The following is a 27,130-nucleotide window of genomic DNA, read 5'->3' as shown; positions in this document are numbered from 1 at the left end:
CCTTTATTGTACACAATGGATCACTTTTGAAGTTTTCAAACGTGGTGGTCGAATCAATGAAAAGGGATGTCTTGGATGTAGTGCGAATTCATGCATCGACGTCTTGCTTATCGCTTCATGAATGAATTTGCATCCAAAAAATGTGCCATTGTCTACTGCGTCCAGGGTTATCATCCACCCATTCCCATGCACCTACAATCATTCTTCTTCATATCCGTACTATATCTTCTACTTGATGAGCCATGCAAAAAAAAGAAGGGGGCAAAGGTTGATTAAAAAGCAGTCGCGTAATGTCAAATAGAGGGTACGCTTCCCTTGTCAAGGTCCCTTCCTCTTTCGCTTCCAGATCATGGAGATCCTCAAACAAGATTTCGTACGATCCTTGCCTGAAATCAAGAAAGCATTGCTGGAGGCTGATTGCATATCGATCGATGCCGAGTTTACTGGTATGAATGAGACGCCTTGCAGTGTTCAACGTGGACGATACCTTATACTCGTTTTCTCCAATAGGCTTAATGACGAGTGGTCACCATTTTCAGCACAGCGATGATATGAACGATCGATATCGAAAGATGCGACAGGCAGCCAAAGAGTTTTCGATTATTCAATACGGCGTATGCGCCTTTAAAAAGGTGGATGATCGACATTACACAGCCAAGCCCTTCAACTTTTTCATTTTCGGTGGCGATACTGAAGGCATGTCGAGCCAGCGTACCTTTTTATCCAATGCCAGCAGCTTGCAGTTTCTACGTGAACACAAGTTTGATTTCAACAAGCTCATTGATGGTGGCATTCCTTTCTACAACTACTCTGAGACGGGCATCGAGAGTAAAGGCTATCGTGGTACAACTAGAACTGTCATCAACCGCCAGAATCACATTGATTGTACGTGGATCACATCATCCTTGCCATTATCATGACATCCTTATTCACATTCCTTTTCTACATAGTGGAATCGCTCACCAAACCACAAAAAAAGTTCCTGCAAACCACAAGGTAAGCATCCCATATGGAAAGAAGCAAGTGGCATAGTAACCATGTGTGTTTGTTATAGGTCAAATATCGATCATTGGCTACAACATGGCAAAGCACGATCACCATTGTTGGTCCAAACCAATAATTCATTCATCCGCCGCCTTTTACATCAAGAGCTACAACATCCGTAAGTGATCACAAATGCATAATGTATCACATGTGCTAATCCATAATGTATTGATTTAGGCGATACAATGGTTTCTTGATGGCCAAAAGTCGTGATACCAAGCATATGCAAATCTTTAAGCTTTCAGCCGAGGAAAAGCGAGACAAGACCCGACGTGTATATGTAAGTCATTGAATCACGCCAATAGCTCATCATGCTCAATGAATGGTTTGTAGATCAAGAATGAATTGAATTTCCGTGTCATCATCGAGCTCATCAAGTCGGCTGAATGCCCAATCATTGTACATAATGGTGTTCTGGATCTCTGTCACACAGTGGACCAATTTTGGCAATACCTTCCCGAACATTTGCATGAATTCAAAGAAATTGTAACCGATATGTGGTCCAAGTAAGTATGCAAACAACCCAATCCAAGCATCTTAATAATCTTCCAACCCCTTTTTTAGCATTGTCGACACCAAGTATATGGCTGAGTTTCATCCCAGGCTAAAGGTAAGCAATGGATCCCAGAAATTGGATATGGTAGCTAACGCTCCATAATCATAGCGTTGCTTTGATACAACAGCTTTACTTCCCTTGTACAATACAATTCATGATGAGATGATGGCAAGTGATATCCGTATTGGTAAGATATTGGGTGGTGATGATCTTATGGCAAGGATCTATGCTAATGGTACTTGAAAAGAGATGGCTCCTGGTTATGACCGCTATACCCACGATGGTGAATCACCACAGCATGAAGCGGGATTTGACGCCTATATGACTGGTACGATCTATCTTGGCTTTGTGCGGTATATCCATGAATCCGAAGGTAAGTGGATGCATGATTGAAAACATGGCATGTAGCTAATCCTTACTATTTAGCCAAAGATAACAAAGAGAAAAAGGAGAAAACAGAAGACAAAGAGGCAGTTGAAGAGAACAAGAATCCTTTCTTGGCAAGCACACTGATTCCTTACTACAACCGGCTATATCAAATGAGAAGTGATTATCCTTATCTTGATCTTACTGGTCCAGAGCCAACACGTAAGTACATTGTTCGCCCCTTTTTGGGTATCCCTCCCTCCAACGACTATGGTACTCATTGTCTTTTTGTAGCTGTATATGAGCTTCCAAACCGGCTGTACCTCACAGGCATACCATCAGGCATGCAGGACATGTCCATTGAAGCGCTGTATCCCAAACTGGTACCTTTGGATATTCATTGGGTCAATTCGAATAACGCGTGGATTGTTGTCAAGTACGACAGTAACCTTCCCCATGTCAAGGAAGGCAAGCTCGGTGAAGAAGCTATCAAGCACTTTCTCAAAGGAGGTGAACATGAAGATGCCGGTTCGTTATTACACATCACACCCGAAGCAGCCAACATGGAACTCTTGAGCTATGGAAAGTGGCGGACCGATCCTCGATTCCAATCCAAGGCCCCAGCCAATGATTCATCCCCTGTTATCAATGCTGAGAATGCCACTGAAAACGCTGATACGACAAGCACAGAAGTACCAGAAGCTACAACTTGTACATCAGACATCGAATAACCCCATCGCCCTTGTTCTTCTTCATCCACCCTCAATAATGCTATATGAAAATACACTTTATCGCTCTGTGGGAGAATGCGTTGGTTATTCAATATCGTTCTAAACATGCATCATCTTAAATCGTGATTGATTGATGGCCATCCCCTTCTTGCTTGTAAACTCATCTTCTTAGTAAATACTTTTCATGTCAAGAACCTTGTTTCCTTTAAGAGAGCCATTCAAGTCGAATAAACAGATGACGTGTGACGAGCAGATGAATGACTTTTGGTCGTTGTGAAAAATCATGTGCGCGATCGACCCTTGCAGAATTAACACAGCAACACCTGGTATCATAGCAACGCGATGACATGAGCCATTGGAGACACTATATGCATAGTACAACATACCACCCTTTGAAAACACTACCCCATACACAAATTGGCCTGGGCATTCGACACATATGGGTGATGCTGTGTGTGGGGTTTGTTGTGCATCATGATAGCAAAAAAAACGCGGCACATGAGTTAAAGCGCACCAAGCTTCAAAGTTAAGGTTTCACTAACCTTAACTTCCATCTCAGCTTTATCTATTTATCGACGTGTTGGATTCCTGATCCATTGCGATGTATTGAGGAAGCCAGTGATAGCGATAGTTACGGGGCGGTATTACGTCTTCGATTCCATACGAAAGGAAAATGAGACTTGTGGATGCGCAAGTAGAACGCCAACAAGTATGATGCTATCCTCTGTATACAAACAAAGGTTGGCGTGCATGAATAAATGTTTATCGTAGCGTAAGCTGAGGGGGGTTTTTATGAGAAGGAAGCATCAAATCATGAACGACACCCTGGTGGTGGTGGATCGAATGACGTCGCCCCTGCTGCTTGTTGAGGCACACTATTTATGAAAAGTCGTCGTGTAGCCATCAAAAATCTTAATACCTATCTGCAAGGGGGGGATAAGTAGCTGTCATGTGAGGAATTAAACGACCAGTGATAGGTGGGATGTCCTCTGTATCGTTCTCTTATCAATCGTAGGGCGTAATACGCAACCTTTACGTTGCGGAGGGATCAGCTTTGTGTGATCCAAAAAAGATCAACATCAATTGGACCGCGCACAGGCCCCGTCTTTTTGGTCCGTTACACACCCAATACGCGTTCATGGTCACTCTAGGCAAGAGGCAAGTCCATCATTAGTCTGTGCGTATAAGTAATGATCGACATTTATACAAGTAATACTAATGATGTGAGCAATGGGAAAGTGGAAACTTTGTACAACGAATGGAATTGTGCCTGAATAAGTCATAAAGATGTGCCAGCATATAAAGGGACGACATGTACATGATAAGGGACCATACATACAATGTGAAAAAAAGGGGGTGGGGACATAATGGTTACAATCTAAGGAAGAAATGCCATGACAAAGAAAAGAGGATAACATATATGAAAGAGTGAAAAGTAAAAAGAGAGAGAGAGAGAGAGAGACAAAAAAAAGGCGTGAAGAAGAAAAAGACAAAGGTTGATAACACACATAATCGGTTTTAGATTACATGCTTGTCATCGGATGGAAGAAAGATGGAAGATCCATCATCCGTTGAGGAGACTGTTGAGGAAGAAGTGGATGAGATCCGTGATAGTGGTGGGCTATGACAGATCATATTTGCCGAGGAGTGTCGAAAACGATGCGAATGATGGTGGGTGATATTGCTGAACAATAGCTCAGTGTCGGGTGCCTTGGCAGCTTCTTTGGCTTGACAAGTCGTTGAGCAGAATGACAGCGACTAGAAATAACCGAGTCAGAACATGGTTGTCATGGCGTAGAATGATGATAGAATGCAACATACATCATCGAGTAGACGCTTTTCGCAATACAAGCAAATATTGAGTTCCATGGGAAAGAAAAGAAAAGGTGTGCTCGGTGTGCTTGTAGAGAGAGAGCTCTTCTGTTTAACAGCAACAGCAGGTGCTTTCCTAAAATGTCGTCTGAATGCGATTTGGGTTGAACGCGTTTCCCTATCCGCCAACACCCGTTCCAATGTGCACTTGTTCCCACCCTTGAAACAGCGCGCATAATCATCCCTTGATGTGACCTCTCCCTTATCCCTTATGTCACTCTGATATATGACATTACGCGCTCATTGGGGGCATAACAGTAATAATGCAGCATGCAAGGAATCACAACAAACTGATTATCCGATGACAGGCAATACTCGTGCGCTCATTCAAAAAACGACCATAACCCATCACTCGTGATTATGCAGCATAGGTCCCTGTAAATGATCTTGTTTTAATTTTGGATTACAAGTGACTATCTCTTTATACAGCAGCATGTGTGGATGATGATCTTGTTGGAATATAGCTGATAAGCCGATGCGTCATTGTGGAAATAGGTTGAATGGACATGCAACAAGAAAAAGAAAGGTGCCGGAGAGCCGTCTTTTTGTTTGTATATTTTGTACTTGAATGACTCATAGCCAATCGTTGATATATATGGCGTTTATGCGGCATGCATACTTAGTAGAGGATACCATAGATGAAGAAGGCAGAGGTCACGAGAGCAACTCCAAGTGTTGTACCGTATGCCTTGAAGGTGGATGCAGCATCGTACAAGCATATCGGACAATCATTACCTATTGGTTTCCATTATGTCAGTTACCAAACCCCCCTTTTTAGGACACACACACACGCACACTCTCTCTCTTTTTCTCCCCCCTCCTTGCTTTTAATAACTTTACCAGCTGTATCGGTTGCATTTGCATACGTCTCTCCGGAATAGAATGCAATGGTCAAAGTCGTTTGGGGTGATAGCCAACCAGGTGATTCGCTTGCTGAGATGCCTCGCTGATCATAGAGTTGAATCTCGTAGTAGCCGTTCATCAGAGGGGATTCTCGAGGAATGTTTGCAATATGCCATTCTGCACTGGTGGCACCGCCTTGAAGAGCGGCAATGGTATAAGTGACAGAGTTGGGACCTGCTGCAGCAAGCGTCAAGTTGACAGGACGTACGGATACCGATTCATATTCCCAAACGAAGGTGACATTTTCTCGGCCATCGATACGAAAAAGAGGTGATACGGATCCACTACCGGTAGGCGTAAGGAAACTAGCACTGCCTGGAAACACTGTATTGCCAAAGCTGGTGGATGTTGGTAAGTCACCAAGTGCATCACCTCCTCCTTGTGCTGCTGAACTCGATCCTGCTGCTGTTTGTGGTGCTGTGTTGACTCCTCCTCCATTCGATCCAGCAGGTGCTGAACCTCCTCCTCCTCCTTGTGATTGTGATTGTTGTCCACTCGCTGGTGGTGCCGAAGGATTTGTATCAGCTAGAGATAGAATGTAGATGGTTTTTGAGCTGTTCGTGAATGATCGTATGTGGATGATTATATATACCTTGGGGTGCTATACAAAAAGTTAAATGATTAAAAAGCTGCTTTTAAAGCATATAAACCATCATTCACTTTTACCTCTTTTGAGTAAATCTTGCTGCATCAAAACATCCACTTCTTGTGGAGACATATGACCCAATACGGGTGATAGTGCATTGAGGAAGCAAAAGATGAAAAGCAGTAGTAGACATCCAAAGACTGACCGCATCGTCGTAGCCCAGCGGGAAAAGAGAGAAAAATTGGGTCGACACGGAGCGGCGCACGTTGTTGAGCTATTCACCTATGAACGGAGTCAAAAGATAGTTCCTGATTAGAAGCGTCTTGGCAACCCCTGGTGACACAATGAGTCTGCTGTAGCAGCAGTGAAAGTGAGCCACTCTATGAAATTCCTGTGCTATTCTTGTTGACGAATTTCTTTTTTCGGTTGTATGTAATAATGATGCTTGTTGAATTCAATAATGTACATGTGCTAATTGTCTCCTTGGATTCATCGACCCTCCTCATAAAAACCAAATGCGTAGATGGATGCAAACAAATAAGAGATCCCTTGCATTAACAAACACTGTAACAATAGCATAAACCCGCGGCGTATGTACCACTATGCCGCATGGTCTGAGATATCAATCAATCATCAATCTCGATAAAAAAGGTCATGGTTTATGTATGGGCAAAATGTACAAATAGGATCATGTCATCTAAACACCGAGTTGAGCTGCAAATGACAAGGCCACCTTGGCTGCAAGTTTCCGCCGCTCTTCATCCGGTAAGTCTTTGCCTTGTTCTATTGTTTGATGTTAGCGTCATCATCTTCCATAATTAGCATCCTTCACCCTCCTACCTCGTAAAGCCTGCATCGTTTCAAATGCCTTATCCAAACCATCTTCCTTGTCCAAATCATTGAAGAGGAGCTTTTGCATCTCGTTGATTTCACTCTGGGATGGCATATCAGCTTCACCTATAAAGTATACATGTAAGCTCATGATAATAATAGGTGATGATTTCAGGTTCATACCTTGGTCACGCTCGTTCTCCAATTTCAGCATTTGTAACTCTGTGTAGCCGTTTTTAGCATTGACATTGATTGTTCCACCATAAACAACCTACCTCTCAGTAACTCTTCATCTGCTGCTTGCTCATCATCTTTGTCATGAGACGATTTGTGCTCCTTCATACCATCCCACAAGTTTGTTTGAAGTATATCAACAGCGAGATCCCATCCACCCTTGTCAAGAGGCTCCACGGTCTTTTCATCCATATCAACGTATTCAAATTGATGATCAAGGCACCATTCTTCAATGTCTTCAAAGTCTTGCTTCTTCTCTTCCTTGAACGGCAATGCGGCGCATAATCGAATAGATGGTTCATACTTGTCCAGAAATGAGATCCAATCTTTGACACCTTCAAAGCTCTTCACCTAGCAACCATTGTATTAGCAACCACACTATACACCTCGCATGAAACTTTTTTGCTCACGTTATCCTTGTGAAACACATAGACGAACGCATCCACCACTTGACCAACACCGTTGTCGGGATCAGTGTAGCCCTTGATGACCTCCTTGTGATCGACATCGCTAGCCATTTCGTCCAACCAAAAGTCTACCGAGGCAACGTAGTATTTGGTGGTGATCTTCCAAGGAATACGAATGCCAGAATGGGAGCCGTTCGATTTCTTTAGTTCATCGTCCACCAGCTTCTGAGGAAAGTCAAGTTGACACGACTTGAAAACGCCTGGCAATACAGTGAACAAACAAGAAACAAGCTTGGATGGATATGCATGCTACCTCGTACAAAATCCAGTACGCCTGTACCAACGACAAGTATCTTGTTGCGCAATACACGGTCCATGGCTCTCTCTCTGTGCGTGTGTGTATGTGTATCAGGAAAAGGAGCGTGGATTTAGTTGAGTTCTTCCGCCAGCTGTAGTCAATCTCAAAGCATGAACATCCCACCACCACCACCATCGTTATTTAGCGACAATGAAATGGGTTCTTTATTTGAATAAAGGAAACCAGCACTAGCAACTAGCACAACTATTCCATCCTTAAGCATCACTTGCCCCACATGATTATGGAAGGTAACTATGAACCGGTCATTGACGTGTTGTAAGCATTCGGTGATTGCTGCACGACGACGAGTATCCTGCTGCTGGTGGATCCACCGCATCGCATGATTGTTGCATCGTATCATGACGAGGACGACGACGAAGGCTCTTGACGACTAGCAATCACTTGTTCCATCTGCTCATCGATCTGATCTTGATAATCCTTCTTTTGTAGCATGTTTTCAAGAACCTGTTCCTTGACGGATTGATACATGCCTTCCCTATACGATAGACAAGGTCCATTACTGAACAATGAAACACACCCAACAATGACGCCAATCCCATACTTTTCCAGCTCACTGGTAACCAACGAAAGGAACGCTGAACGATCTTTTTCCAGCAGTGTTGGATCCTTGAGTATCATAGTCTCCATAAAGTCGTTGATCTTGGCTAGAAATGCTTTGCCTTCAGGCTAAATAAAAGTTGCGTTGCATTAGCATAGTCCATTGTCTGCCGATAGCATGCGTACCTCATTCTGAAAGTCTGTGAGTAGCTGTTTGCGTAGTTGATCAAAGGAGCCATTGCGTTTTAGTTGCACAACGACATCGTCTGGTTTCATGGCAAGTGGGTGGTCAAGCGATAGGAAGAAAAGGCCGCACTTTTGCTCATATCGGCATTGAATAAGAGGGGAGACGCCATCCTCTCAGACAACGATTATTGGACTTGATCGTGCTTGTAGAACAGTGCAACTAGTTAATCCCATACACCCCTTATGCATAGTATCCTTTCTTTCTCGAATACAGTAAGCTCTTGTTATCGTGGGTACTCACGATCTAATGATAAAACCATCCAGCTCCTTCAATGAAAACCATCGATCCAATACACATTAATGACATGAGACAATGTATCAATCATACTACTCTGCTGCCCTATCCGCTAACAAAAGCATCAACTTGTTGGCTGAACCATCTTGAGAATGAAAGTCAACGCTATGATTGAATGACTTTACAATGTGGGATCTCATATTCGAGCCATGTCAATTTTAGTAGCGGATCCCTTTTACGTGATGTTTTGGTAAGCAAGGTCTATAGCTGAGAAAATGGACTTTAATTTGCTGCGCGTAGCACGATTGTGCTACCGATTGTCCTGGCCCACACAAATTCAATAATAGAATGTATTGATTCAAGGTATGCATGAGAATGTAGATAATGAGACATTGTAAGTGTATCGGTTTTGGATATGGAATTGCTAGGTTTCTTCCCGACAAGGAGAATGATACAAAGACGATGAAGGAGGAACAAGAGAGGGGATGCTAGCAAGTGAGCATAGACCAGCAAACCTGTTATGTCGGACGGGCGCGACATGAGACACGTGCATTATAAACATAAAAGTGTGGAAGGAGGGACGACCTATCATTCTGTAGGCGATCACCTTTATAAACCTTTCTTTTCATTCTCTTGATCCTTTTGCTTACTTTTCCAAGTCTTGTTCGTATATTCGATACAGCGTACATCAATACATGTCGGCGTCTCGTGCCCAGCAGCCGGCAGCTCAACCCTCTTTACAAAACTGGCTGCCCATGGCAATCGACCATGACAGCAGCGATTCCTTTTCACACAGTCTCATTCGGCAATTCGATAAAAGACGAACGCGTTTGCATGCTGAAATGGAGCAGTTGGGTGTAAGCAGGCTTTATACAAGTATTCTACATGCATCTAATATATCACATGCTCATGACTTTGATCTCTAGTATCGACATAGCATTTGCTTCCAACCCCATACGATCAGCAGCGATAGTCTTTACGATAGCAGTAGCATAAGCAATGGCAGTATCAACAGCGAAGACGAGCAGCGGCATGATGCGAATAATCAACAACATGTGGAACCATCTTCAACGACAACAGCACCTACGCCACTCGCACGAACAATGCCAACACCCTTTAATTATGCTCCAATACATCGAAGTGTAACTGAACCACGACGACGATGCGCACGTAATCTTCTTCGACGGTCATCAGCTTATTTGCGTGCCAAGTTCAAAACAGCCATATGTGATGAAGATGACAACAATCATCGAGACGCCAACAACACTACTATTCCTTTTAGCAAGGGGCAGCAGCAGGATCACTTTTACGCCACCATCCAGCCTCCTCCCCCTGTCGTTACCCAATACCCTCCTAAACCGCTAAAGTATTCTCCTGTTGAGCCGATAGAAGATGATATCCTCGGCAACAATTATCCCACACGCAAATGGTTTCCTCTAAAGATGAATCGATCTTGATCACCTTGCGACAACATTCCACATCACCACCACCACCATCATCATTCACTATTATACAGCAATTACATTTGTAGTAGTCTTCATCATCCTCATCTCCTTCTATGCATTTGCATCCACAACACCTTCTTCTGTCATATAATCCATAAATAGTACCCCCAATCTACAAAGCAACTCCTATTATAATTGCTATTACCACTAGAACTAGCTGATATCCATTTAATGAACAAATTCATTATTATGACACTCTAGTGTGCTCTTTAAGGTATCGATGCATAGAAGTGTTTATCTGGATGTGGGTGGTGGATCCCTAGCCATGTCTTCACTTTGGTTGAAAAGAGGATGGATTGCATGACAATCAATGAATCAATCGAAAGCTGGATCGCGCCACACAAATCAAATTGAAGAGGAGCGTTGGTGTAGATAAAGTAAAAGAGCTTGAATGCATCTCCCAGAAACTACAAGGAGCAGTAGATGACGGTCTTTGTTGTGAGCATATACAACAACCACTAACAATAGAATAATGTTGATGACTTACCCATGTGGCCAGCACAATCAAACTAAATCCAGCAGTTGATCTTGTCTTGAAATTCGAGATGCATTGTGGTAGTGGTAATGTGCTTTCTATGCCAAGACTAATGATCCCCAGAGCTTCCACAAACCAAGGCAGCTTGCCCAATAGCACATAGGCCACACCAACGACGGTCGTGAAGCCCAAGAGGCAGTTGACGTAATCCAAATAATGGGGCCATTGCCAAAACGTATCGTACCATCGTAGTCGTCTTTGTTCTTGGTCCTTTAATGGTTCACTCTCGTGCTTTTCAGGGGTGCGATGGCGTACAACAGTCTCCAATAGAATTGATTGTGTTATGATCATGACGGCTGACTGAATCAACAATGTCGTATCGAAGCGTTTGCCAAACCTATCATTAAAGGGCAACATGTTAATAGAATGTTGTATATAGATGGGTCATCTCATGTTACTTGCCAGAAAAAGATGCGCACGATACTACATGATGACGATGATGTGAGACAAATCAGGAATGGTATTCCGCTGCATAAACTACTACAACAAGAACATGCTTACTTTGAAAACAAGAGGATCGCACATGTTACAGGATTAAATCCACTGCTCGATTGTTGTCTCTTTATAATAAAGTACTGTAAAAAAGCTTTTGAAATGAGTAAAAGTAGTTGTTGACCGGCAATGCCAAGACTGACCTGATCAATGTAACCCAATGCTGGCCCAATGGCCATTGCAGCTGACAGCAAGTATTCAATCATGAGTTCAAAGTGGGGGACAAGAGTGAAGGAAAGGAATGGAGTGTGAGAGTAGTAGTATTAAGGAGCGGTATTAGTGGTGATGATGATACTCAGGAGCTCAAGAGTAACAGATAAAAGGGAAAAAAAAAAAGATGAAAGAAAGAACGGACCATGTAGTGCAAGGCATTTTGGGCCCTCGTTTGTACCACCATGTCCCAAAAAAGGAAAAGTAAGGGTGCATAGATTTTCCTTGACGACATCGGTTCCCCAGGCAATAGCTTTTTATCCTTCTTTCTTTGTTCCACCAAATGCACTGGCTTGTCACTTTGGTTGCATTAGTCATTGCTGTCCCTGCATTTGCACAGCATCAACAACATACATTTGCAGTACATCCTAATACAAACCTGCATGGAAGATTCTTACATATTACTGATATCCACGTACGTCGTCGTCGTGTTGTTGTTTGTCGATTCTCTCCCCCTCCTATTCCAACGTATTGACCACTTTTCATATCCATCAACAGCTTGACCCACATTATCAAAATGGAGCAACAATCAAATCCGGTTGCCACAACCAACCCAAGAAGCATCGAAAGAAAAAGCAACGCAAAGGCAAATTGTCAGGCTACTGGGGTGCTCCTACCACGGATTGCGATTCATCAGAGCCATGGGTCTATCATGCTATTAAGACCATTGCCGATGATTGGAAGGACAAAATAGACTTTATTGTATGGACCGGTGATAATGCAAGGTAACGCATACAGCATAAAAACTTGCTAATGTATTGATGATGACCCATCGTAGACACGACCTTGACAAGAAGATTCCAAGAACAAAAGAAGAGATTTTGGCACTCAATTACAAAATAACAACTGCTTTACAAGAGGAATTTCGTGATGAAAATAACAAGACCATCCCTATTGTACCATGCATAGGTATGTATACATTGCTCATTCTACTATTACGGCAAGAAAAGACTTGTTGACCATTGTTATTTAGGCAACAATGATGTCCATCCACACAATCAACTCCGATCCACTGCTTCATCCACTCTCGATGCTTACAGTAAATTGTGGAGCGACATGATTCCACGCGAGCAACAAGAAGTCTTTAGACAAGGAGGCTATTTTGCTGTCAACATACTCCCTGGCATCCGTGTACTTTCGCTCAACACATTGTATTTCTTTGAATCGAATGACCAAGTCCTTGCTTGCAAGGACCCAAAAAGTGCTGGAAAGCGTCATCTCGAATGGATACGTGAGGAACTCACCAAAGCCCGTAAAATGCAAGCACGTGTCTATGTGATTGGCCATGTGCCTCCCTCGTCACGTACATTCTATGGTAGTTGCTTAACCGCTTATACTCAGCTCTCAATCGAATTCCGAGATGTCATCGCGGCTCATCTTTATGGACATGTCAACTATGACCACTTTATTGTGCTCCAACAAGAACAACAGTCTCAAGAAGAAAATAGGATCATCAACATTCAAAAGGATTCAGGGCGCTATATTACAAATCTCAAACACCAATATCAGCAGGTCAATGGAAACGACCAAGACAAGGCGGTTGTTGTACACGTTGCACCCCCGATCTTGCCCATCTATTATCCAGGTTTCCGAATCAATGAATACGACAACGATTCAAAAAGCACACACTTTGGCACTTGGACTCGCTATCACCAATACTACTGTAACCTCACCTACTGGAACAATGAAAAGCAACATCATGCATTACCAAGATTTGAGCTTGAGTATAGCACGGATGAAGCGTATGCAATGGATAACCTGACGGTGGGCAGCTGGCTGGATCTAGCTCATCGCATGACACGAAAAACCGATGAGAGCCGCGCTTTATGGAATACATATGTAGACAACATCTTTGTGCAAACCGAGCATGATGATGATTGATAATTAGGTAGTTGTTGTACAAATATAGAAGCTCAGCTACATGATCATGCAGTAAACATTGAGCAGCACATGCACCATTTTGACATCACTTGATCCCATTACATAGACAAATTTTTGACGAGAGGTATACAATTTATTCTAATCTACAGGTTCTTTTGAATCCATTCCTTGCTTTGCATTTGTACTAGACGTGATAGAGCACGCTGGAAGGCAAAAGCTTCTTCTTGACCACTAAAGAGGGGCGACTCGACCGTATCCAATTTGAGATCATCCATCATCATGCGCATTTCATCGTCAATTTCATCACTGCCTTCGGATGCGTTGAAGATATTCAAAAAGTCGCTTTCAGCACTTGCAATCAACGTACAATGGGATTCATAAAGAGCGTCAATGAGCGTAATGAAACGGCGAGCCATGGCACGATGCTTCATGGACATGCGTGGAATATCAGTAAGAACGACCGTGTGAAAGTGTTGAACAATTTGGAGATAATCGGCAGCACTCAGAGGTTTATCGCAAAGATCGGCAAAGCTCATACGCGCTACACCATCGGCTTGTTCGGTCACGGTCAAGGATCGTTCCAAAAACTCCAATTTCATAGGCGTCATCGGTTTGCCATGCGTGAGTTGGCGAGTGATGCGATCAATCTTTTCATGCGTTTCTTGGGTGAGAGGATAAAAGTAAACTTGAGACATTTCACGTTCCATCTTGCGATAATCCGTTCCAGAATCCAAGCTCAATACATGGCAACGCTCCATCAATAGATCAATGCAAGGCAAAAAGGACTGGCGTTGGATACCATTCTGATAGAGTTCGGTGGGATGACGATTGGACGTGGTCACCAGGACAACACCTCGATCGAACAATTCATCAAATAGCTTACGTAGGATCATGGCATCAGCAATATCGGTCACTTGGAATTCGTCAAAGCATAAAACATAGGCATCTCGGGCAAGCTCATCGGCAATAGGACTTAGTGGATTCGGCAATGTAGGTTGACTTGTCTTGATTCGATGAATACGAGCATGAACATCGAGCATGAATGCATGAAAATGGACTCGTCGCTTCCGCTTGATGGGTAACATGTCATAGAACAAATCCATCACCATCGTTTTGCCTGTGCCCACATCACCATATACATAAATCGACTTTGGAACATTGGCAGGTCGTTGGGGTCTTGATTGGACAACAGGCTTTTTGCTCTTGAACCATTTGGTCACCTAATTCATTTGTCATTAGTAACACTAAAATTCACCATCCTTGGTATCACACTCACAGAAGTAAAGACACTCTCATACTCTTCCAAATCATCGTAAATATGCTTGTCTGGTGGTGGTGGTGTGTTTGTCACCGGGATAGGTGCTGTGTAGTGCTGTAACTCATGCCAAAGGTCGTCCAACTTTTGCACAATGGCTCTTTGGTGCGGATCCGCTCGAATGGTGTTGCCTGCAGAAGTCAATGCGTCATAACGTTCAAGGGGTGCCACTAGATAACTTGCATGTGAGTATGAGCAATGTTGTTTTCTTCATGTGCCTGGCTTACTCAATCCCCTGTTGGCGGGTGTGGAAGGGACGTCATTGGTTGCAGTTGTTGCTGCTTCTTCTGCTGTAGCTACAGACGACTGATGCCGTTTGCTGATAGTGCGCATACGCACTGTTGCTCGTGGTCGAATGGCGGGTCGAATGGGTGGTCGTCGTGGACATGCCACTCGTCTTGACAAGTTACTGCGAACGGCTCGTGGAAACATAAGGAGAAAAGGAAAGAAGATAAACAATCACCCCGCAATCGAAATACGTCGAATGAAATCTTATCAAAATTAGCCAACACACACACACACACATAGCAACACTAATTGTCGTATTCATTGGTATACATCACCTCTTCCTTTTTGATAAATAAATGTGAGCTACACTCGACATTTTGTACAAAGGATATGATTTATCTGCATTTCACGTGAAAATGTGGTAGGGTGGTGGTGGTGGATAAACAAAGTTGCAAATCGTGATGCTAGCACAAAGCAGGCAGACCCTTGGCGACAGCTGTTATGCTCATGAGTACTGCATCTTTATTGTTCATTCCTGACCATTTACATATGGGAACCAAGATTTCAGTTACACGACCCTTATCAACTTTTATCGTCGCATGAATTTTCTTTAGAGATAACAAATTCCAACCCAACATGACATTTTCCTCAAAGGCTTGCTTGGTGATGTGTCCCTTTCTTCATCACATACGAAATGAATGGGCAAGCAAAAGTGTATCAACCAATAGCTTTGATGCTGCTGCTTTGCCAATAGGAAAGAAGGAAGAGTAAGGAAAATGTATAACAACAACAGGAGCAGCAGTAAGCAGCTGCAAGATCATCGGCGATCCAGAACAAAAAGAAGCGACTTGTAGTAGTAGTAGTACTAGCGGGAAAAGATACAAGAAGGAAAATAGGGGGTGCTTGCAAGCAAGTGGGATATATTTAGCCATATACAACCAATGAATGGAGCATCTCTCATTTCTTTCTCTCTCTCTTATTTCAACCATGACACGAATGGACATCATCGTTATCCTCTTGTTTGCCATCCAAGCCTTTGCATCCGCCTCCTCCTTGGACAAACCGACACCTGTTTCTGATCGTGCAACCAAAGCCAAAGCACACCTTGAACCCCGCGTTACATGCGATAAGATAGCTGGTGCAGACCATCAACCGTTCTGTAAATAGTATTTCATTGTTTTCTTTCCCACACACACACAATCAAATCATGTCCACATCAGTATTGTATCCTGTAGTAAAATCATCTTGGTCTTGCCAACAATGAGAAAATGTGTTATTATTGTCGAATGAGATGATGATGATAATGAGAGCACTATTTGACATGGTGTGAGACTCAGCAACTACACTGCTACGCCTTTCTTTTGGACAAGAGCATCATGCGTATCAGTGGCCACGCACATTTATGTTTCCTACCACCTGTTGACGAGCAAGGCACCTATGCCGAATTCAAAGGTCATGTCATTGGAGAGCAGCAATCAGTATACGGCATTGCAGGACAACGGCTTTCAAAGTACAATGAGCCCGACTGGAACGATTGCCTTGAATCAGTAATCTATTACGACTGCGTGGTCAAGGACTATGATAACGACAAGGAGTGGAAAGTGATTGTGAGACGACCCATAGGCAATGATGCAGCTGGGCTACTATCAGCAACCAACAATGATGAAGATGTATCATTAACGTTCTCTACTGATCGACTATTGGCTGGTCTCAAGGCACAACAACATTGTCACGAATTTCTTGGAATCGACAACGGTAGCGAGGATGCGATTGTTTGTATGGGCTCTATTCAACTAGAGTTGCCGTGATTTACTCGTGTAAGTCGATACCTTTTTTTTTCCTTTGGATTGATGATTAAACACGGCTAGCATTGGCATCATGTTGTAGGTTGAATGAATTATGACGCCACAATCACCCCATCATCGCCACAGTGTACCTCCTCCTTATGCGTTACAATGGCTCCTTTCGATTACTGCAATATATCCATCTAATAAAGTTCTTCCGCATGTGGAGACAAGCTGATAAACACCACTCTATTATGTAATACACAAAGCCATGTTTAGTAAGATGGGGGTACGTGGCAACATTGTTGCATGAATGCCACAATGACAAGGAAGAATGGGATAGCATACACGTGATAGCGGGGAAGATGTGAGTGATTCGGCGACCTGACCGATAGGATCATATGACTCAAAGAAAATACAAATTATCGGGTACCAATTGACTCATTTGCAAATAAAGGGTTCACGCAACATGATCATCATCTTTAGGATACGTGTCTCTCTTTCTATGCAACATAACAGCATTAGGCATTGAAGCTTCGGACTTTAGTGTTTCAAGGTTACCTGACGCACCCTTTAATTTCTCTCTTTCTCTTTCTTTCTCGCCCTCTCTCACACACGCACACACACACTCGCTCACTGCCTCAACTCATATACACGCACGCAACATACAACACACCTACTTTCCTTGACACTTTTTGTTGAATCCCCGAGCCTGTCGATTCAACATTGAAAGACGCTTAACCAACCCTTTCTACAATTGAATATACCATTCACGAGGATTGAACACACCCTCAATGTCACTACAATGGTCAACAGAACACGATCGCTCTCACGATCAGCAACAACAACAACAGCAGCAGCAACAACAGCAGCAACAGGCTTCACTCTATCCGGCCCATGCTTCTTCACTACGACCTCTCCAACCACATCCTTATTTACAACCTATGCCACTAGCACCTTATCCTCCTCCCACTCAGCAACATCAACCCCCTTATGCTCAATACCGACCATCATCAACATCCAACACTACATTATCATCACACGATGACAGGCAACAAGATGTTAAACGTATGCGTATCAGCAGAGCATGGTAAAAGAAAAACGACACGATGATTATCAACAGCCATTGGCTGACTAATACCACGTATTCTCATAGTGATGGATGTCGACGCAAAAAGATCAAATGCGATACTGCAGGTCCTGGTCATCCTTGCAAGAACTGTCAAGCAGCCAAGGTCGAGTGTACATTTAACGATAGGTAATAGGAAATTTTATCTCGATTAGGTATATTCATATCGAGTTGTGCTGACATGCTTTTCCAAAAAGCGCCAAGAAGCGTGGTCCTCCGAAAGGGTAACTTTTTCTCCTCTCTTTCCATTCTTTGGAACCATCATTTATTCATTTTATGTTATAGATACATTGAAGTATTGGAAAACAGGCTGAAACGAATGGAGCGTATATTGGGTGGTTTGGCAGATGAAGATGAATCCAACAATAATACGGCAGATGAATCCTCTTCAACGACACGACGTCGCAGTAACAACAACGCAGTTGGGAATGAAAATGACGATCACAGCACCCTCAGCAGTAATAGCAGCAGCAACAACAGCTATAATAACCACGGCCCAGGAAATGGCACCTGCAGTACCAACAATAATACAACAACAACAGCGACTCCGGTTCCTGAAAAGGGCAAAAAAGTTGCCGTCGCCGAACAAGAGCGGATATCGGGATTATCATCCTTGAGCAGTAGTGGCAGCGCACGGTACATTGGTGACATGAGCCCCTTGCCGTTTCTTGCACAAAAGATCAATTTCGAAGACGCACGTGTCGCATCTCATATCGGCTTCAAGGTGCGAAAGTTTGGGCAAAGCTTGGTCATGTACAAGGAAGATGAGGAGGGTCAAAATGGCAACATACGCTTATTGCAGCAACTCGGCAAACTGAAACCCGGGCAGACCATCAATACAATGAACGATTGGATCTATACTGTGGCTGGAATTGATAAAATGACAAGCGACAGGCTGATGAAAGTGTAAGTTGTTTCACTTGGATACGGCGGCCATGGTGCCCGATCGTTACTAACGATCCTCACAATGATTTTAGCTACTTTGCTTATATTCATCCTGGTTTACCTGTCGTCAATAAAATTCTTTTTCTCAAGCAATATCGACGGCAATTGGGCGATTATCCATCACCACCACTCCTCAACTCCATATATGGCGCCGCTGCACGCTATATCGAGACATGTCGGATATTCGACGACAAGGTGCTTTCCGATATTCCCATATCCAACATGAAAGAAGGATGGTCCGAGAGCCTATTCGACAACCTATTGACCTATCTCAAAGGACGCTATACAACTCCATGCGTTGCTACAATACAAGCTCTCGTCATTAGTCAATACCATCGCGCAAGTCTCGATGAAAAGATGGCAAGTGGATGGCTCTTGAACTCTGCTGTAAGTATAAATGTGTCCCATTGTTTACTTTTGGATCTCTTTCTCTAATCAACGTGGTTAACTAGGCAACGCGAATGGTATGTGAATAACAATAGTATCATTTCCAAGACATGTTATTCAATGTAGATGATAGGCACAAGATCTTGGATTACATCGATCGAGTGACAATTGGGACATTCCAGAAAGTGAAAAGGAGACTCGAAGGCGTGTTTGGTGGTCCGTCTACATCCTTGACAAGTGGTCAGCAGCTGCAACAGGTCGCCCACAAACCATCTTTGACGAGGTAAGAGTGGCCCTTTTTATATATAAGCATGATGGCTAAAGATGCTGTATCATAGGATTGTGATGAAATTTATCCAAATGAGAGTGCCAATATGGATGAAGTTATGGATACCCCGTTATCTGAGGGTGACGATTATGAAATGCGATTTCCCTCACTGGATCGAAGCATTGCACAAAAGGTCAAAGGAGATCGGATCCCGATTTATCAGCCGTTTGTGCAACTTGTCAAACTGTCCGAAATCTTGGGTCGCATTCTGCAAGGCCTTTATACACCAAGAGCAAAACGACACAGTGCGGAGCATGGCAGTGATGCGATTGTGACCTATTTGGATAATACACTATCAGAGTGGCGTGCTAGTCTTCCACCCTCCCTGCAAATCTCAACCACCAATGTACGACGTCTTGATAGCCATGGCCAATCACCTTTATTATCCATGTCAGGTAAATGATAGAAAACAACAACGCGAGGGAACCCTTCCACTAATGTAAATGTTTTAGGCATCATGTATCTCACCTATTGTACACTCTTAATTCTCTTGCATCGGCCCTTTATTGAGAAGGATGAGGATGGGACTCGATTATCAATGTCTTCTTTGACTATTTGTACCAATGCAGCAACTCGATGTGTGGACATTGCTGAAAAGATGCATTATCGTGATTTCCTTTTGGTGTCTTGGAACTTTGCAATCTATCCAATCTTTACAGCCTCATTGATTCACATTTACAATGCTGGAAGCACTGATACGATTGTGGCGGATGTGGCAAAGGCAAACCTTATTCGATCCATGAGCGTGATCAAACGTCTCTCCAAATTATCGCCTGGAGCATGTCGATTATATGAGGTGTTGAAAAAGTTGATGGAGACACGCAACATTTCGGTGGATGAAGGTGACGTTTCTGAAAATGAAATGATACAGCAGCAGCAGCAGCAGCAGCAAAAGAATAAACGCAAAAAGCGCACTAGTAAAACAACTCGTCAACAACCTACTCATTCATCACCGCCACAACCTACCCCACAACGACCACAGCCTGCAGCGGCATTACAGTCTGTGACACAATCCAATACGGTCGGCATTGAAGCACAAGGAGAGATCAATGATGAATATCAAGCCACGATACCTTCACGTGGAAATGGAGTTGACGGATCATCACCTTTAAGGCTCACAACAACCACACCTTCAGGGAGTCGTTCATCCGATGCTGATCGTCCAAGTAGTGGTGGATCAACGCCAACATCGTTTATCAATGGCGAATGGATCAATGGTTTATACTCATCCATGGAACCAACATCATCAGCAACAGCTGGAGGTGAAATACCAGGTAAATAGGAGAATGGTTGATAGAAACCTAAGGTGGCTAAATGATGGTATTATAGGATCATCCGATAATGATGTGCATTCCCTTCGCCAATTTGGTCTACCAATGGAATCCATGTTTCCTACCGTGGAACAAGTTCAACTCCAACAGCAACAACAACAACACCAACAGCCCCTACAAATGGCTGGCAGCATGATGCTTCCTCTAAGTTCAGCCGATAGTTTCTTGTTTGGTATCCCTGACTTTGGGTTCACAATGGGACAGCTACAACAACAACAACAACCAGCAGTCGTTCCACCCTATTCTTCCTCCAATGTATACGCCCCCGAAACATCATCCACCAACAACACTACAACTGCTGCTTGTGAAAACCATTTCCGTAATCGACCCGACAATCCATTCTGGTCCGTACCAAGTAGCTTGGAATTGGATGATTGGACAGCGTATCTATTACCCCAACAACAGCAGCAACAACAGCAGCAGCAACAACAACAACAAGCATCATCCTCACAACAACATCAGCCTGAAAATCAACAACAATGGAGGCCGTCTGAAGGCTGGATGTAAAAAGTTTATATTATAGCAAATCATTCTATCTTGTATAAAGAAACGCATCTTGGTTTTTCCTTCTTTTTTTCCACCCTACATACAATGTCAACGTGCACACTCCATAATGGTGACCCCATGCCTGTCCTTGGGTGCAAGTAACCTTTGCCAATCTCAATCGCGTATATAACCTAACCCGTTGATCGCCCCCATAGTGGGAACATTTCGAATCAAAGACGTCAATGAGCTACGACCTGTAGTACGCGAAGCCATACATGCTGGTTACAGACTCATAGGTTGGTGGGAGGACGATTGACATACGACATGACACGATAGACTCAACGTTGCTATAGACTCTGCCACCGTGTATCGCAATGAGGAAGCACTTGGTACTATTCTACAAGAGGTCTTTGAGGATCCTTCCTTTGACGTGTCACGTCAAGACATCTTTATTACATCCAAACTATGTAAGACGACTGGTGACAGATGACGCGAGGAAATACTAATATGGAATAGCACCACAGCATCAAGGATTTGAAAAGTGCTATCAAGCCGTGCTCGATTCTCTAGAGAGATTTGGATTGGATTATCTCGATTTATACTTGATCCATTGGCCTGGGTAAGTGTGTGATCATGCATCCTTGATAACCCCCATCTCATACGACGTGATAGAACAGCCAAAAAGAAACTTTCAGATCCTGTGAACCGAGAAAATCGTCTTGGTAGCTATCGAGCATTGGAGAAACTATACCACGAAGGCAAGATTAAGCATATTGGCGTATCCAATTTCACTGCAAGGCATTTGGAAGATCTACTCGAGTATTGCACCATCGTTCCACACGTACATCAATTTGAGCTCCACCCAAGATTGGTCCAACAAGATGTTCTTTCATTGTGTGCAAAACACAAGATCCAGGTGCAAGCCTATTCGAGTCTTGGCGAAGGCAATCTATTACAAGATCCCGATATCGTCATTCCTGATTCGTCTCTTTCTCGAGCTCAAGTCTTGCTTCGATGGGCTATACAACATGGGTGGGCTGTCATCCCAAAATCAAGTTCGCCGGATCGCGTAGCCGCCAACGCTGATGTTTTTTCATTCGAATTGTCAAAAGAGGCAAGTAAAAAAGTTGGATTGCATGATGCACAGTATTCATTGTGGACACCACCCCCCTTAGGTCATGGCGCAATTGGATGAGCTGCATACAACAAGACAACAGAAATTTTGCTGGGATCCATGTGATGTCTATTAGCTGTAGTTGGAAATCGTATTGATAAAAATGGACTTGGATGGAGATGCCAGTAGTTGACATTTGCTCGCCATGTTTTTTAAAAAGCTGGATGATTCATGTAATACCGGTTCTCGGAACGCTGTAGTAATTGATGAATGCATGCACGATGCCAAGGTAGGTGTGATGGGATTGGACGATGATGTCGCACCGACATCATGCATGATGCAAGAGATTTGGTATCGCGCTTGTCAGCGGATAAAATTCATTGTGTGTATGCATGGACCCATTGCTGAAATTGAACGCTGCATAGCCGTATCCCCTTGAAATCATCGTATCCATTGGTGTGATAAATTCATTGTTATTCAAAATAGCATCATATATAAAAATCTATCTCAATGTCTTTGAATGCACTTTGTTTCTCTCTTAAACACTTTTCATTGATCGTTACTCCAAGTATCTTCTTCACTTATCAATCAAAAGTGTCTCAATAATCGCCTTCGTCCGGAAGCGACCTTGCTGAGCAGGTTGCTATGATTGCTGCTTCAGCCGATAACATCGAGCAAATGCAAGTCGGTGGGAGCAGTTGGTGCGCTTGGTGGGCCAAAGTATCATCAACAGTTGCTTGCAATGTGAGGCGGATGTGTTATTCGGATCGAGATGTTATCCTCAATTTGCAGCCTGGCGGCTTTTATCGCGACTAGACTTGGAAATCCACAGCAATTTGGTCAAACCCGCAACTTGTTTTTTGGTCAACAGCCTCAAGAAGGCCCATGAGCACTTTAAAATATGCGACAACTTTATCATAATCGCTACCGTACACATCTTTTGAGAGTTGATGAAGCACGTGCTCATCAAATTTCAAACGTGCACGATATCTTGTTTGCCAGGCAAGCAACCTCTGGAGCCATGTTGAATGGTGTACGACCGCTTTATGTTTTTGCCAAGGATATCAAACGAGAAGATCTCGAATACCAACGCGGCTTCTTTGAGGGGTCTAGAAGTGGGCAAATAGCAAGGGATCTGATTTCTCACACCTTTGGAGTATACGAGCAACGAGCCTCATTCATCGTACCAGCCTTTCATTATCTATGGCCCACAAAGCCAATACTTTGTCAGTATCAGAACGTGTGGATCCCGTTTCAAGGGACACCTGCTCTAGTCGTTAATCAAGTGGCACCTATGATCGTAGAAACACTAGGCTTCGATCCAACAGCAGTTGCGTTTTCAAACTATCGTAGCAGGTAAGCACCGTTTCCTCATCATGTCATCATCATACAGCATTACTAACCTTTTGTCTTAAGTATTCTTTTGCAAGAACGGAATACCTTGTATCTATTGGTACATCGTTCATCTAAAGTGGATCTGAACTTTGATTATCAAGCAGCAGAAGGCGAAGAACCTGGAGCAAAAGTTTTTGCTACCGCACCTCCATCCAAGTTTCGTATCCTATGGTCCTCCCGGTTGACGCATTTTGAGATTGATGCTTTGGACATGGATACGCACATTTATCTTGATCGATTGCTGCTATGTTATGGGGACAAGATGTACAAGGGAGACTCTCACATAGCAAGCTTCAGCACCAATAGTAATAAAAGGACAAAAGTAGCCTTGTCAGCTACGGTGCTCATCCGTACAGTACGATAAGAAGCTGGGAAGAGACCATTGCGTTTATCCTTTGCTGTTAATGACTTGTATGCTCCGTTTATCTCTAAGCTTACAATTGCATGATCGTGTGAGTGGTATGAACGATCTCAACAACATCACAACAATGGGCTTTTCCCTATACTACCGTCCGCTTATGGTAGCCTGTATGGATTTTTTTCAAGTCAACCATGGTATGGGTGATAAGCCAAGAATGATCACTGGATCGATGGAAATTTGTTTGAAAGCGCATTATGCGTGTGATATTATGGATATTGAATAATAAAAGGATGAATGTTTTCCCTTAAGGAATACATGAGAATGACCTAGAAGTGACTGAAACCGATTAAGTAACTAAAGGAACCACCTCGAATCCAGTGAAACATCCGACTAGCGTAGCTGTCATATAACCATTGGTTCTTGTCATGGATCCTTCTTGAAGATTAGTCATACCAAAGATCTCGTAAAACTATAAATAAGGATAGAGCGATAAGAATAAACAAAAAACTATCTTTCAGTCTCAACGTACTTTTCATTGTTATCCATTTTCTATTACCAAACATCACAATGCGTAAGCCGACATAAAATTATGGTACATCTCGAGCAGGATGAGTTTGTCTTGGTTGGCAGCATGAAAAGGGTCATGGACCTATATCAAGTTTCATGCCTGAGACTTTTGTCGTTAATAAACATAGATACTTTCGGACGCGCTGGTCATTTGTGGCATACTAAGTATACCATGTTTGATTATGCTTGGGATAGTATGAATGACATCCCTATCGGTGGGTGTATGATTACTAGTGCAAAGTGAGACTTTTTATTCGTCAAGGACGTCGAGCACACTAGAAACTGGATGCTTATGATCGGCTTGAGTAAGAAAAAGTAGATGCTAGGTACCTGGCAGTAAGGGTTGCTGTTGTTGGATGATATGATGTAAATTGACACCTTTTTGCTTTATGATGATGATGACGATACTAACCTATGTATTGAATACACTAAAATGAGCACGAGAGGTAATGCAACCCCTCTATGTATACTTCCTGCGGAAGAAATGACCAAAAATGATGAAATTTGACGAAAATCTCCAAAAAAAAAGATTGATGAAGCAAAAAACAACAAAAGATTGATGCCTCCTCCGCGAATCGAACACGGGACCTTTGGTTTACAAGACCAACGCTCTGCCAACTGAGCCAAGAAGGCCAATCTTGTTGCTTGTCTTATGTTTCTAAGCATCCATGATATAGTGCAAAATTGCCATATAGAGAACGGCACAAAACAGCACGATTTTAATTTCATTTTGCAGCGGAGTAACCACCGTTTTCAATGCTAAAGGCGTTGTTTATGTATGGGAGCTCATTGTCTAGCAATTTGGGATGAAAAATTGGTTAACAGGCCATTGGATGGGGGTCTAAGGGTAATGCTCAATGTTCAAAGTGAACCCCCGCGAAATTTCGAGCTCAGACTCGAAAAGGCATAAAAAAGCCTTTGCTGGTGATAGTTGGTATCTGTTGCTTTGGTTTCATAAGGCTAATCGTATTCTTACATGTGCTAAGGTCGTATTGAATCAACTGACAACATTTGCCGTCATTCGATGAGACAATAATGTGATCTTCAATAATCATGCATACCTTCTTGGTATACCTTTTACATTATCCACAACATGCTTATCCTTACAAAGGAAGCATCTTTGAACCTCCTTGTCGTATCATTGTTAGAGCAAACTTCCTTACTTTGGTACCAATCTCATATTTTATGGCTATCCCAATGATCGCGATGGACCGTCTTTTTTTATTTACTTTGCGTTAAAGGCATCACAAAGGTCTATGCATGTATCATGAGCTCTAACCTATAGGGGTACATGAGATGTGACCCATATCAAAATGTGGGAAATTGGGACGTTGTAAGGGATCAAAGCTATGACAGAGGAAAAGAGAAGCATCCTTTTTATTATATGTGCGTGTGGGTTTCTATGATCATAAGAGCATGTCTAAGGAGCGTAGATGTGATGCATAAATCGTTAACCGGCAATATTCATCGTCTAGCAATAGTCATCTACCACTAGCTGCACCCATACACACGCTGGTCTATTATACATTACATTAGAGTGGGACGGTGCATTCGCACACTGCTATAAGCAGCAATAGTCCAGCTACGTCGATATCGACAAGCATTACCGGCAACGTGGTGCGTCATTTGGAGTGAATAAACATGGTAAAATAGCATCTTGTTTATTATCTGCGTGGTGGGGTTGGGTATTTCTGCAATCAAACACAGGGAGAAAAGAGCGATAAAATGCTTGTTGGAGATGGTGAGCTGATAGATTGCTCAATGCCTCCATCAGTCTACGGAGCCTTGGTGTCAATTGAATGTCATTGCTTGATGATGGATAGCCACTTGCAGTGCTCAAATTTCACTTTGTTCGAGGATGTGAGCGGTCGTTTCAGAAAGCAAAGTTGATTGCACCTTCATCAATAAACATACCTGTTCATAGTGTCCCGGTTCATCGTTGTTCTCATCCATCCTCCCCAAAGAGACGCCTGTCTACGCAATCTTCAAAAAAGAGTAACCACCAGCTCATCACGAGAAGGGTGCATTGTTGTCCTCTGATGATGTCAAATAGCCAAAAGGTACAGGTTGATGATGATGCCCCAAGTCGCATTGCCTGACCAAAGAAACCTATTCAATTCATTATTAGCACACATATACAATAAACGCCCCTTTTCATTGTTTGTTTCATTGTACTTGCCTTTTCCACATTCATAAAGACGCGTTGTTGG

At 43.0% G+C, this 27,130-nt stretch overlaps 13 protein-coding genes and 1 non-coding gene across 14 annotated transcripts; 7 read left to right on the top strand and 7 right to left on the bottom strand.

Moving 5' to 3' along the window:
* Nucleotides 1–349: 349 nt before the first annotated feature.
* Nucleotides 350–2,697, top strand: O0I10_003666 (uncharacterized protein; the record flags this gene model as incomplete). Its single annotated transcript, XM_058483733.1, has 11 exons — nucleotides 350–446; nucleotides 511–885; nucleotides 951–996; nucleotides 1,055–1,162; nucleotides 1,222–1,324; nucleotides 1,378–1,550; nucleotides 1,609–1,654; nucleotides 1,709–1,787; nucleotides 1,848–1,973; nucleotides 2,027–2,188; nucleotides 2,261–2,697. The coding sequence occupies 11 exons, from the start codon at nucleotides 350–352 to the stop codon at nucleotides 2,695–2,697; spliced, it is 1,752 nt and encodes a 583-aa protein (XP_058345531.1).
* Nucleotides 2,698–4,215: 1,518 nt separating this feature from the next.
* O0I10_003665 (uncharacterized protein) lies at nucleotides 4,216–4,566 on the bottom strand (the record flags this gene model as incomplete). The annotated part of the gene is made up of 2 exons (XM_058483732.1): nucleotides 4,216–4,455; nucleotides 4,519–4,566. The coding sequence occupies 2 exons, from the start codon at nucleotides 4,564–4,566 to the stop codon at nucleotides 4,216–4,218; spliced, it is 288 nt and encodes a 95-aa protein (XP_058345530.1).
* A 622-nt stretch (nucleotides 4,567–5,188) lies between these two features.
* O0I10_003664 (uncharacterized protein) lies at nucleotides 5,189–6,268 on the bottom strand (the record flags this gene model as incomplete). The annotated part of the gene is made up of 4 exons (XM_058483731.1): nucleotides 5,189–5,304; nucleotides 5,410–5,997; nucleotides 6,065–6,073; nucleotides 6,139–6,268. 4 exons carry the CDS (start codon nucleotides 6,266–6,268, stop codon nucleotides 5,189–5,191), a joined length of 843 nt encoding a protein of 280 aa, XP_058345529.1.
* Nucleotides 6,269–6,755: 487 nt separating this feature from the next.
* O0I10_003663 (uncharacterized protein) lies at nucleotides 6,756–7,907 on the bottom strand (the record flags this gene model as incomplete). The annotated part of the gene is made up of 6 exons (XM_058483730.1): nucleotides 6,756–6,841; nucleotides 6,899–7,015; nucleotides 7,073–7,111; nucleotides 7,165–7,474; nucleotides 7,534–7,790; nucleotides 7,844–7,907. 6 exons carry the CDS (start codon nucleotides 7,905–7,907, stop codon nucleotides 6,756–6,758), a joined length of 873 nt encoding a protein of 290 aa, XP_058345528.1.
* A 338-nt stretch (nucleotides 7,908–8,245) lies between these two features.
* On the bottom strand, nucleotides 8,246–8,722 carry O0I10_003662 (uncharacterized protein; the record flags this gene model as incomplete). The annotated part of the gene is made up of 3 exons (XM_058483729.1): nucleotides 8,246–8,384; nucleotides 8,451–8,575; nucleotides 8,633–8,722. The coding sequence occupies 3 exons, from the start codon at nucleotides 8,720–8,722 to the stop codon at nucleotides 8,246–8,248; spliced, it is 354 nt and encodes a 117-aa protein (XP_058345527.1).
* A 900-nt stretch (nucleotides 8,723–9,622) lies between these two features.
* Nucleotides 9,623–10,384, top strand: O0I10_003661 (uncharacterized protein; the record flags this gene model as incomplete). Its single annotated transcript, XM_058483728.1, has 2 exons — nucleotides 9,623–9,784; nucleotides 9,854–10,384. 2 exons carry the CDS (start codon nucleotides 9,623–9,625, stop codon nucleotides 10,382–10,384), a joined length of 693 nt encoding a protein of 230 aa, XP_058345526.1.
* A 257-nt stretch (nucleotides 10,385–10,641) lies between these two features.
* O0I10_003660 (uncharacterized protein) lies at nucleotides 10,642–11,665 on the bottom strand (the record flags this gene model as incomplete). Its single annotated transcript, XM_058483727.1, has 5 exons — nucleotides 10,642–10,839; nucleotides 10,920–11,304; nucleotides 11,370–11,390; nucleotides 11,469–11,542; nucleotides 11,603–11,665. The coding sequence occupies 5 exons, from the start codon at nucleotides 11,663–11,665 to the stop codon at nucleotides 10,642–10,644; spliced, it is 741 nt and encodes a 246-aa protein (XP_058345525.1).
* Nucleotides 11,666–11,952: 287 nt separating this feature from the next.
* Nucleotides 11,953–13,550, top strand: O0I10_003659 (uncharacterized protein; the record flags this gene model as incomplete). The annotated part of the gene is made up of 4 exons (XM_058483726.1): nucleotides 11,953–12,084; nucleotides 12,168–12,394; nucleotides 12,448–12,578; nucleotides 12,643–13,550. The coding sequence occupies 4 exons, from the start codon at nucleotides 11,953–11,955 to the stop codon at nucleotides 13,548–13,550; spliced, it is 1,398 nt and encodes a 465-aa protein (XP_058345524.1).
* Nucleotides 13,551–13,693: 143 nt separating this feature from the next.
* Nucleotides 13,694–15,297, bottom strand: O0I10_003658 (uncharacterized protein; the record flags this gene model as incomplete). Its single annotated transcript, XM_058483725.1, has 3 exons — nucleotides 13,694–14,770; nucleotides 14,827–15,035; nucleotides 15,093–15,297. The coding sequence occupies 3 exons, from the start codon at nucleotides 15,295–15,297 to the stop codon at nucleotides 13,694–13,696; spliced, it is 1,491 nt and encodes a 496-aa protein (XP_058345523.1).
* Nucleotides 15,298–16,469: 1,172 nt separating this feature from the next.
* O0I10_003657 (uncharacterized protein) lies at nucleotides 16,470–16,901 on the top strand (the record flags this gene model as incomplete). The annotated part of the gene is made up of 1 exon (XM_058483724.1): nucleotides 16,470–16,901. One exon carries the CDS (start codon nucleotides 16,470–16,472, stop codon nucleotides 16,899–16,901), a length of 432 nt encoding a protein of 143 aa, XP_058345522.1.
* A 770-nt stretch (nucleotides 16,902–17,671) lies between these two features.
* Nucleotides 17,672–21,504, top strand: O0I10_003656 (uncharacterized protein; the record flags this gene model as incomplete). The annotated part of the gene is made up of 10 exons (XM_058483723.1): nucleotides 17,672–17,967; nucleotides 18,034–18,135; nucleotides 18,204–18,230; nucleotides 18,292–18,912; nucleotides 18,984–19,338; nucleotides 19,404–19,415; nucleotides 19,472–19,621; nucleotides 19,677–20,061; nucleotides 20,119–20,940; nucleotides 20,996–21,504. The coding sequence occupies 10 exons, from the start codon at nucleotides 17,672–17,674 to the stop codon at nucleotides 21,502–21,504; spliced, it is 3,279 nt and encodes a 1,092-aa protein (XP_058345521.1).
* Nucleotides 21,505–21,588: 84 nt separating this feature from the next.
* Nucleotides 21,589–22,733, top strand: O0I10_003655 (uncharacterized protein; the record flags this gene model as incomplete). Its single annotated transcript, XM_058483722.1, has 6 exons — nucleotides 21,589–21,637; nucleotides 21,699–21,779; nucleotides 21,837–21,950; nucleotides 22,000–22,102; nucleotides 22,156–22,597; nucleotides 22,659–22,733. 6 exons carry the CDS (start codon nucleotides 21,589–21,591, stop codon nucleotides 22,731–22,733), a joined length of 864 nt encoding a protein of 287 aa, XP_058345520.1.
* Nucleotides 22,734–23,891: 1,158 nt separating this feature from the next.
* On the top strand, nucleotides 23,892–24,356 carry O0I10_003654 (uncharacterized protein; the record flags this gene model as incomplete). Its single annotated transcript, XM_058483721.1, has 2 exons — nucleotides 23,892–23,953; nucleotides 24,014–24,356. The coding sequence occupies 2 exons, from the start codon at nucleotides 23,892–23,894 to the stop codon at nucleotides 24,354–24,356; spliced, it is 405 nt and encodes a 134-aa protein (XP_058345519.1).
* Nucleotides 24,357–25,477: 1,121 nt separating this feature from the next.
* O0I10_003653 lies at nucleotides 25,478–25,553 on the bottom strand. The gene has a single exon. It is a non-coding gene; the product is annotated as a tRNA-Thr (tRNA).
* Between the last annotated feature and the right edge of the window lie 1,577 nt (nucleotides 25,554–27,130).

Source organism: Lichtheimia ornata, assembly GCF_029851405.1.
Source record: "Lichtheimia ornata isolate CBS 291.66 chromosome Unknown scaffold00012, whole genome shotgun sequence".
Lineage (NCBI taxonomy): Eukaryota > Fungi > Mucoromycota > Mucoromycetes > Mucorales > Lichtheimiaceae > Lichtheimia > Lichtheimia ornata.
The sequence above is the reverse complement of the archived record's forward strand: the minus strand, read 5'-3'. Positions and strand labels throughout refer to the sequence as shown.